Source organism: Strix uralensis, chromosome 34, assembly GCF_047716275.1.
Source record: "Strix uralensis isolate ZFMK-TIS-50842 chromosome 34, bStrUra1, whole genome shotgun sequence".
Classification (NCBI taxonomy): Eukaryota; Metazoa; Chordata; class Aves; order Strigiformes; family Strigidae; genus Strix; species Strix uralensis.
Window position 1 is genome coordinate 3093762 of NC_134005.1, and position 10243 is coordinate 3104004.

Consider the following 10243-nt stretch of genomic DNA (forward strand, 5'->3'; position numbering starts at 1 on the left):
AAACTGCTGACACCAGCCTCTAGAACTAACCCAGCCTTACTCATGCATATGTATGTTGGTGTTATGTGCTCCAATGAATATGTATATCCACACTCGATAAGTTTCTGGTAAAATGTGCTGTTGGTGTGCAAGCTTTGTGGAGAAATCCCCTTGCACCCCAGTGCCGGAATAAACATACCTGCTGTATAATTCTATTCGAGTTGTAGAGTCTTTTTTCCACAAATCACTGTCCCCAAGACCTCTCGCCCCCTGTGACCAGTGGCCCCTTCTTTCACTGCACCCTCCCCCTCCCCTCCAACCAGGCTCGGGGTCACCCCTCGGAGTGACTCTTTCCCTTTGTGCCCGACTTGGCTGCCTGCAGCCTCATTTTGCAGGTGCCGGGCATGGAATCCTTGCCTTGGACAGGAGACGGAATGGAACCGAAGCATGGTGAGCTGTGAAACGTGGCAACTTTATTCAACAACTAAGACAACATCATTTTTTTGTGCAGTCGGAAGGGCGTGGGCAGGACCAAGCAGGCTGTTGATGCTGAGGCTGCCATTGGCTCAGCAGGCAGCGCCCCTGCAGGAGATGGTCATGGTGCACTGCAGCCTGCACTGGATCCTGTCCATCCTGGTGCTCAGGCCTTCCCTCAGGTTCTGCAGGAGCTCCTGCAACCAAGTGAAGAATTCCACCAACTTCTGCAGTAGAATGGGGCAGGAGCTGAACCCGCCTGATTGCGTTGGTGTTGGCCTTGGCGTCTGAAGGGGGGTTGAGGGGAAGGCTGGCCGTGGCGTCGGAGCAGCCGTTACTGCTGGGCTCAGCCCCATCCGTTCTAGGATCCAGTCGTAAAAGTGCTGAGTGGAGGTGTAGATTCCGGGCCGTTTTGCTCTCGTACAGCCTCTCCCCCAGCTGGTCACCCCAACGAGCCAGAAGTACTCAGCATTCTTGTCTTTGCAGACGAGAGGAGCACCGCTGTCCCCCTGCAGTGGAGGAGAGAGGGTCAAGGTGGTGTCGGGTGGCCGCTGGCAGCACTAGGGCCGGCTCCTTCTCTCTGCCAGCACCCCCCAGAGCTGTATCCAGCACAGAGGCTCTGCTCAGGTGCTGGGGCCGACAGGACCTTGTCTGGGAGGGGGTCGTGGGCCCATGGGGTAGGGCTTGTGCTCATCTCCGCACAGCGATGATGGCTGGGTGCAAGAGGGATGTTCCAGGGCTTGGAGCTGGACCTCGGGGCTGCCAGGAGCGCTGGGTGGGCTTTCTGGGCAGATTCCTGGGCCTCTGGGGCAAGTGGGGCCCTGGGCAAGGAGCTGCAGCCGGGGAAGGGGAGGTGAGCCCCGCCAGCAGTGAGGACCCAGCGGTGGGAGGGCGACTGGCCAGGCAAAGCCCGCACCGGGGTGTGTCTGGGTGGCTGTGCCAGGGCTGTCTGTGCCGCTGGGTGCTGCCTTGTCGCAGGCTCCTACCTGGCAGGTGTCGATGCCGCCCTGCGGGTAGCCAGCGCACAGGTTGTGGGGGTGGACGGCCCCTAGGTACCACCGGCTGCTGTTGCAGAGGTTGAGGTCGATGAGGTGGACCTTGGACTCCTGCAGGACATCCGTTGATCCTTCAGCTGTGAGCACAGAAAGGAATTAACACCCAGCAGCTTGTTGCCAGGTCTCCTGCCCCTGTCTGGGTGAACCCCTTCCCTGCGGCTTGGCTTTGCACCGGCGTTGCCCTTCTGTCTTGCTGTGGGCCCTGGGCCAGGCCCATCTCTCTATGGGCACATGTCCCCACAGCCGGGCTCTGGCTCTCGCCTCTGCTGTCAGGAAGCCCAGTCTGCCTCCCCCATGTGCCAAGCTTGTACTCGGGACATGAGCGCTCTTTGGGAACTCACCTCTCGCTGTCGTGGACACCCAACCACTGATGTAGCAGGTCGTCAGCTCTGACACTTTTAGTGAGGCGTCGGGCACACAGGCAAGCTGTATGGAGTTGCTGCACTGGACAGGCTGGTCCAACTCCAGCAGTGCAATGTCGTTAATGTGTGGGATGTTCCTATAGTCTTCATGAACGAGCAGCCGCTTAATAGTGCGCACTTGGGCCTCCGGGCCCAGCTGAGTCAAGTGGGTGGCCCCAACCACCACGCGCCACATGGTGATGTGCCTGGAAGGCAGATGGGGAGAGGGGTCAGAGGGAGCTGAGCCATGTGCTGCAGCAGCCCGGCCGTTGCCTGCCCTCTGCTTCACGCGGGGGAGAGGAAAGCAGTGCTGCGGAGGCTGCGACTGCCCCTACATGCCTTGGGCTCAAGGCGTGTCGAGCTGGAGGCTGTAGGAAGCTGTGGCAGGAGCCCAGCCCTCTCCTGAGCAGCCTCTCAGCCGGGCTCTGCAGTGCCCAGGCACTGGGCGTACCGCAAGGAAAGGGGATGGGAGTAGCACATGGTGCTGTGGATGGGGCACCCGTGAGTGCTGGGGGATATCCCTGTTCCTGCTCCTCCTTACCTGGCCTTGATGAAGCAGTGGGCTGCTGTGAGGACCCACTGCGGGCTGATGAGGGACCCTCCGCACACATGCCTCGTGCCTGCTGCCCAGAGATCCTGGATGCTCACGATCCAGGGCCAGGCCCCTGTCTGGGCGTCTGTGCCCCCCACCACGCGCGAGGTGCCGTCATCAGCAGCCATGGGCCGGAGCCCGCAGGTCCCTCTGCAACCAGAAACTCATCACCGTCCTGCTCGACGGCTCGCTGCTGTCCCGGCTGAAGGACAGCCCTCTGCCCTCCCCACGAGGCGCTGAATGGACAGCAAGGCCAGGGAGCCCCGTGGGGTGGGCGGGCGGCCGCCCCCATTTCTGCTGAAGCCCCGCGGGCAAGTTTTGCCAGCAGCCCGGGTGCTGCAAGGAGCCGAAGCTCCCACGTGGGGCTGGGGAAGCTGTGGTGTGGCCACAGGGGACCAGCGGGCACCCTCCAGGGAACCCTATCAGGGTGCCCAAGCTGCCTCCCAGAGCCTCGGCCACTTACCCACAGCTGTCCCAGGCACTGTGTGCAGGCCAGCACAGGGCCAGCACGACGAGGAGATGGAGCAGATGCATCACTGCCAGTGGCATGTGCCAGCGGCCAGAACCGAGGGCTTGTCACCACCAGTGCAGCAGCCGAGGCAGTGCCTGCAGGGCTCGTGGTGCCCTTGGTGCCCTTGGCAACGGGGCTGATGTCACAGCGTCGCTGGTTCCGGGGGCTGGGCACGGTGGTCTCCTGGGGCGGGGGGGGACAAAATGGGGGTTTCCAAGCGGGAGGGGAAGCAGAAGCTGGGATCGGACACCCCCGACAGACCCCGCTGAATGCTCTGTTTGTGGGACGGGGTGTGCAGGCCCCGTGGCAGGCAGCAGCTCCTGGCCCCCAGCACTGCCTGCCAACGGCCAAGCAGGAAAAACCCAGCGTGGCACCACAGCCTCTTTGGGGAGCTCACCGCGCCCCTGCTCTCCGCAGCCCTCTGCCACCAGGTCCTTCCCAAAACTCGTACAGCAGAGAACAGAACTGCTACAGGCAGCAGCACACGTGTGGGTGTGGCAGAGCCCATCTGGTTCCAGCCGTGCAGGCAAGCAGGGATGTGCAGCCACCTCAGCCCAGCAGAGCCGAGCAGTGTCACCCTTCCCGCACACAGCACGGGGCAGCACTGGCCACACCGGCCACGTCAGCCCCAGCAACACCCTCTGGCAGGCGCCGTGTCCTCGCTCTCTAGGAGTTGTCTCGCTGTTCTGGGCCAACACCGACGAGGGTAGTTGTGGCCCCTGGTGTGCGTGGCCAAGGACAGGCAGCCGTAAGCTCCAGGCAGAGGAAGCTGCTCCTGCTCTCAGCCCCACATGCCATTCTCCATGGCCTTGGGAAACGCTGCAGCAGCCTCAACTCCTCAGTCTGCCTCCTACGGCCGATGGCGGAGCCATGCTCACATGCAGGCTGCAGGGCAGTCCCGGCAGAGAAGCAGGAGGCAGCTGCCTGAGCTGTGCTTGCTGAGCAGGGCCGGGTCCCTGCAGGGGCGAGAGCAGTGGCCTGAAGAACAGCAGCCTCAAAGCTGGTGAAAGGCGTGGGAGCTCCCTGCTGGCATCCTGGCTTGTGTGGACAGACGTCAGGCACACAGCTGAGCGCCCAGCCTGGTCCCGAGGGTGCCAGGGCAGGCTCCCGCTGAAAGCGGAATAGCTGCTGTCAAGGCCCCTGAGGCTTCTGAGGCACCAGGGCTGTGCCCCAGAGAAATGGGACTAGAGGCTGCTTTGTTTTGGGGAGGTTGACCGGAAGGTGAGGCCCCAGATCTGCTTCGGGAGAGCAGGCAGAAGGCGGCCTGAGAGAAGACGACTCGTCCTCTGTGGCTATTCCAGCACCAGGGTTTGCCGGTGGTTAAGGGGGGATGATGTGAGAGGGGCCACACGCCAGAGATAATTGAAGGGAGAGATGGGGTGATTCTGGGGAGAGGAAGCGTGTGTTTGTACATCTTACAGTGTTTATGAATAGACATATATATGTATTCTGGTTTAGGATACCTTATAGCAAGTTAGTGTGAATCTTTTCACTTTCAAACCTCTAGTGAAGTGGCTATTCGAATAATAATGTATTTTACTGAATTATTTTGTAAATCCTTACATTGGTTAATGATTAAGTGCTGCTAGTCATTAATAAATCTTGATTTGCTGCTAAATCATTACTGGGTTAATATTTCCATCTGCAACGTGCCCTCCCTGGGGATGGCCAGATAGTCCAGAGGAGAGTGTTCCCAAGGCCCAGCAGCAGTTCAGGATGCTCCTTCCGTGTTTCAGGGCATCTTTTTCCTTGTCTCCAATTCTCGGGATACAGTTTTTGGAAGCTGCCTGCCGAGAGGGCAGGATGGGGTGGGGGCAAGGAGCGCTTGCGTTGCCGTAGGCCAGGCCGTGCGACCTGGCCCAGCAGCCTGTCAGGCAGTCCTGGGCTGCAGCTGGGGCCTCGCTTTGGTCCCAGAGTAGCGTTTTAAGGAAGGAAATGCCTTTTTCTGTAGTCTGTATAAAATAATAGATCTGAATTTTAAGCACTAACTGGCTCTTGGAAGACTTTCCAAGGAAAGTAAGAGTCCTGATGCCTGTTTGATGGATGAGGAGCTCAAAGCAGAGCACCCAGCTGAAAGGGCATGAGGTGCTGGGTCTGAAGGAGCCGCCCTCTGCAGCTGGGCAGCAGCAGATACACATGTGCTGGGCCTCAGGACTGAAGCAGCTTGGCCAAGGTTTGTGGCAGAGGGGCACAGAAATCAGTTCTCCCTTGTTTTATCCAGGGGCTCCATCTAGCAGGTGGTGTGGCCCTTTATGGGATCTGGGAGATTACGGCAGATCTGGATATAGGTGACTTGGTGCCCCTGGCCTGCACTGGAAATGCTCCTGAGGTTCTTGCTAATACAGGAAATAGCAGAAATAGACAGTGGGGGATGTCTGTGGATTGCTCATGAGCAGTAATGCCAGTGCCTTATTTGTAAAATAAAAGACAACCTTTTTTCTTGGTGGTGAGTTCAAGCTTGCAGAAGCCACCCAGACACTGCCAGTGACTATTGTCAGTGTGTGATGGTGTGGAATTAAGGCTGAGCTGTAAGAGTGGCAGGTGCTTTAATTATGTATTTTGTGATTTATTTACCCTTTTTCTGAGATCTGTACTTAGCGGCTTGGTGCATTCTAAACAGACACAAACACCACAAGGCTCACGCAGTTCTCCACTGGCAAAGTTTGGAGGCATCAAAGTCTAATTAAAAGTTTGAATTTATTTCTAGAATTGAAAAACCCAGAGGAAAGGAGTAACAAAATCCCTGCCAATGTAACTGCACAATGTAACTGACAGCTGTATTGTTTTTCTTCCCTGTTCCCAGATGCTTTGTGCTTCCCACCTTTCTCTTTGCTTCCTTTTGTAAAAGTGGCCAATTTAGTAGGAATCTGCTGCCGGACTGCAGCTGGTGTCTGTATCTGATTAGTTGCACCCAGGAGATGTATTGGCCCTTCACTCCTCAGCGCAGGAAGGGGGTGGTTCTCTGGGGTGGTTCTCCAGGGTGGTACCGTCCCTACGAGCCACGTCCAGACGTTCCAGATAATCCATCCCGGAGACGCTCGCTGGCACAGAGGCTTTCAGGACGGGTGCAGATGGTTCCAGCCCTTCTCCACCGAAGCTAACAGAATGACTTAGCATCTGCTTCTACATGAGGAAAAAGGCATTCTAAGTCAAACGGGTATTTTCACTCTCTCGGATATATTGAGGAGAGACCACCCTCAGCCCTGAAAACATAAAGCACTTCCTAGTGAAAAATGCAACAGGTTAGACGAAGCCCAAAGCGTGCTGGCAAATGGAAGAGCAAGATTACAGGTTCTTGAACACTGAAGAGAGCCTCAGCAGCTCCAGACTGCTTAATACTGCACCTAGCAAAGGAACGCAGAAGCACACTGCATTAGGTGATGGCAGGACGGACGGAAAGCAGGACTTTAAGACAGTAACAAATGAGCCCGTTTAATCAGACCCCAACCTTCACATTTTGAAACACAAGAAATGTTTTTAGAATCAACTGTACAAAATGCTATCAAGGCAGCACCCCTGCAACCACCTGCCTGCCATAGGGCAGTTCCTGTACTTAAAAAAATCCTCGGCCAGCCACGTTCAAAAATAACTTATTCTCTGTTTCTATCTTTCTAAAAAAATTTCTGATTACCAAATGTCTGGGTGGAATTTCACAGACAGTGGGGAGCTGCCAAGCCCTGGTCTCTGACAGTAGCCGTCACCAGCTATTTCAGATGTCGGTTCAAGGAGCCCGGCAAACAGCAAACATGGGTTAGCGCTGCAGAAAGGGGCAAGCAGGTTAACAGAAGTAAAACTCCAAGAAAATGAATTCCTCACCTGTCCCATTTCTGGGGAGAACGTGCCTGACACTGTGTTCTGCTTCTTCAGCTTCCTGACTGATCTGGACACTCCTTCTCTTTCTTGACTGCTCCCTGAGCTTCCCGCAGCCTCTCTAGGTCATGCTGACAGGCCTCTCGCTGCCTCTCGAGCTCTTCCCTCCCCTGATGCAACTTCTCTCTCAGCTGCCGAGTTTCCTGCAGCTGAGCTTCTGTGCTTTCAAATGCCCTCTGCTGCCGACTCCTCTCCCGTTCCAGGCGCTGCTGCTCCAGCTCCAGCTGCCTCTGCAGTTTCTGCACATTCACCAGTTCTCTCCGTTTTTCGCAGTTCCGCTGTTTCTCCTGCTCTAGCAGCAGATTGCCTCGGGTAGGCTGCAGCCGGTGTTGCTTCTCCCAGTCTACCGTGGTGGCTCGTTGCATCTCGATGCAGCTGTCTGCTGAGATATCACTGCCTGGAGGGGAGATAAGAAATTCAGCATGAAACCCATGGGTTCAGAAAACATGCGCAGCTGAACAAAAGACAACAGCATCTACCAGATTAATCACAGAGACTTCTGCCTTCAGGAGCAGATCTAACTTCCAGCTTGTACCGCCCATCGGGACCGACACGATACTGAAGATGGCTGAGCAAATAAGTTATGCTTCCCTATGGCAAAATTAACATTTCTTGCACCTAGAATTATTACTCTGAATCCAATCAGTCACAATATCACTGATTACAAGGTTACGGTAAAAACAACTAATACATACACATGTGTATATCAACAACAACTTTAAGAGGAAGTGGGCATGGAGAGCAGACAGAGCTCCAAGTAGCAGAAGAATTTCATTTAAGTGAGCCGGAAAAAGGAAACAATTACTTAAGACAAGAGATCTAACACTTCCTTCAAAATACCAGACACAGAGTTTGTTTCCTGGAGTCTCGGGTCTTAAATTCTGCACTTCACTCTAGCTTTAGGGGATATTTTCAACGCAGCTCATCTCCACACCTGCATAAATTTTATTACATTTAATGCCTAACAAACCTCTTGGATAGTAAATAGTGGTTTACATGAAGACTGGAGAGCACCTGTAACAGCATTTGTATCCTCTGGACAAGCTGCAGGGGAGGTGAGGCAGGGGGAGGGAAAAAAGACATTAGACACTTGAACAGAGCTCTGCTTTGATGCATTAGACTTCTGTTTTCTTTTTAAACAGTGAACATAATCAGCGGTATCTGTACAACAATACACACAACGGAAGCAGGGCTGTAAGAGTGCTCTAACACAGTTACAGCCAGTAAAGCCATTGGCCGGCACGACAAATGTCAGTGTATTCATCCTTGCAGTGATGTAAATCAGTGCCCAGCAAATCTCAGTGGGATGTCAGGGAGCAATCTTCATCATGTTTTCTTCACATGACCCACTTAATGATCGCTTCTTCCCATGCTCCAGCGCTGAATCACTACACAGGGAGTGTAGTGCCTCGCGGGAGATCCAGAGGCCAGTTCTGTCAGTGAGCAGAGACCACGCGATCCCTCCAAAGATGCAGGAGCAGCAGTCAGCCAGCTTCGAATCGCGTGTCTACACACCCAGAACCCACCTGTGCTTTCTAATGGGACTGTCACCTCTGCATTCATAATGTGTTTGAGTCATAAGGTACAGGCTGCTAATGTGCTTGTGGTTCCACGGACAAAAATACTGAGTTTTTTGGTGGGTTTTTTTGTTTGTTTTGTTTTTGCATGTTATTATTATAATATGGGTATTTGCCATTAGATTTCCTACCAGCAGAAACAACATACCCAAGACTCTGTGGTGGGCTGAAGACCACTGCTGTCAGCTGGCCTTGTCACATCGCACTGTAAAAAAAGACAAACCCAACACCTGTGCTAGAGACACTTGTTGGCGTTGGAAGTGCTGCCAGAACAAGGTGGAAGGGTTCATCTCATCAGGGAACAGCGTTTATGGCTGGAGCAGAGATTGCTCCCGTACACTGAAGGACACGTATCAAAAATATTTAAATCAGAGGCCGTTGTATGGTGATAAAGCTAGTGTTAATGGTACAGCATCAAATGAACAGATATAAAACCAAATTATCATGCACCTCAAGTGCTAAGTTATCTGCTTGCCCCAAAAAACATCCTCAATTGAGTAATTTGACAGAACTCTGTTACACTCTCACCCTACCAGCTATTACAACTTTTAACTTTGTGAGATTTGTTCTGTCAACACTAGTATGAAGAGGAACATGAGGAAATGCATTGATATCACGCATAAGGCAAACATATGGTTTGAGATCCTTCTCCGCATCAGAAGGGAGGTTGTGGAGCTGCACATCTGAACTCACTGCAGGGCCTCTCCAGTTCCACTGTCTCTGGTCACCACCACTGTTCCTCCTAAAGATACCAGCTGAAAGAGAAGTGAAGTATGAGTAGCTCACACCAGCACTGGGCCTGTGAAAACTCTTTGTATTAACAGAGAAAACAGGAAAAAATTGTGACTTTGAACTTAGAACCAATATGCAACTGCATGGCTTCTCCATGCTGATTCCAAGTGGAAGAGCAGACAATAGTGACGAGTAGCACTGCTCAAAAAAGTATGAAAACTTGAGGAGAGTGGGTTAAGATAAACAGGGGGAGTAAGTTCAAATTACATTATACTATTTTAAGTGAAGCAACCACAATGTGTGCATGAAAATGATCATCTGTGGCTACCAGAGTTGCAAGCTCGTAATATGGAATACCTGTTAGTAGAAAAATTCTATTCAAAGCAGCACCACTGTAAGCGTGGAAGGAGGTAGAGGGAAACCATAGTGTATGAAATGTCTGTAGTGTGACAGACATATAGCCTGTCAGAGACAACAGAAAGTATTCTAGAGCTTAACAACCAGTGAAAGAAAGACCATTTCTCAATAAATGCATAAAGCAAAAATGGAGATAAATAGTATCTACTATTTCCACTCATTTCGTTAATTAACTGATGGATCATCTGAGGCAAAAGGACAATTTATATTATCTAAGGATTCAGCGACCCTTTAGTGACTGTGCAGATACAAAAGAAAGTGGAAAAAAGTTTTCAAGATTCAATAATAAAAACAGGCAGCTGAATTTAAATTTCCTAGGTTTTGAGGTCAAGCTTATTTTTTTCAACAAAATTAAAATTCTGTGTGGAATTGTGATAATTAGGAAGTATGGGTTAATGAAATGCTCTCAGCATAACACCGAGAGCCCTACTCTGCTCTCTGCTGTTGGTATCAGAAGCAAAAGATACAACAGGCTAACACACTCAACACACGCTCTCATCCTCCTTTCAGAGCCTGGTGAAGCTTCCTTAAATCAGAGCTTCACTTAATTCATTGTTCTTATCTCATTCTCTGTGCAGAGAAACACAGTAAAGAGCTAAGCAGCGCAGAAGAATGCTGAAGGGTCCCTTTCTTAC

General features: G+C 52.5%; 1 protein-coding gene and 1 long non-coding RNA gene across 2 annotated transcripts; both read right to left on the bottom strand.

Annotated features, from left to right (window-relative positions):
• Nucleotides 1-545: 545 nt before the first annotated feature.
• LOC141936815 (acrosin-like) lies at nucleotides 546-3065 on the bottom strand. The gene is made up of 5 exons (XM_074854138.1): nucleotides 2965-3065; nucleotides 2451-2651; nucleotides 1850-2115; nucleotides 1440-1585; nucleotides 546-962 (listed from the first exon to the last, which is right to left on the bottom strand). The coding sequence occupies exons 1-5, from the start codon at nucleotides 3048-3050 to the stop codon at nucleotides 546-548; spliced, it is 1116 nt and encodes a 371-aa protein (XP_074710239.1). The 5' UTR covers nucleotides 3051-3065.
• Nucleotides 3066-5690: 2625 nt separating this feature from the next.
• Nucleotides 5691-7147, bottom strand: LOC141936848 (uncharacterized). The gene is made up of 2 exons (XR_012626833.1): nucleotides 6829-7147; nucleotides 5691-6135 (listed from the first exon to the last, which is right to left on the bottom strand). It is a non-coding gene; the product is annotated as an uncharacterized LOC141936848 (long non-coding RNA).
• Between the last annotated feature and the right edge of the window lie 3096 nt (nucleotides 7148-10243).

Coding starts and splice junctions, on each gene's coding strand:
- LOC141936815 (XM_074854138.1), bottom strand. CDS start 3,050: ATGCCACTGGCAGTGATGCATCTGCTCCATCTCCTCGTCGTGCTGGCC. Junction 2,652..2,964: donor AGTGCCTGGGACAGCTGTGG/GTAAGTGGCCGA, acceptor TTCTGGTTGCAG/AGGGACCTGCGGGCTCCGGC. Junction 1,586..1,849: donor GGTGTCCACGACAGCGAGAG/GTGAGTTCCCAA, acceptor CTGTGCTCACAG/CTGAAGGATCAACGGATGTC.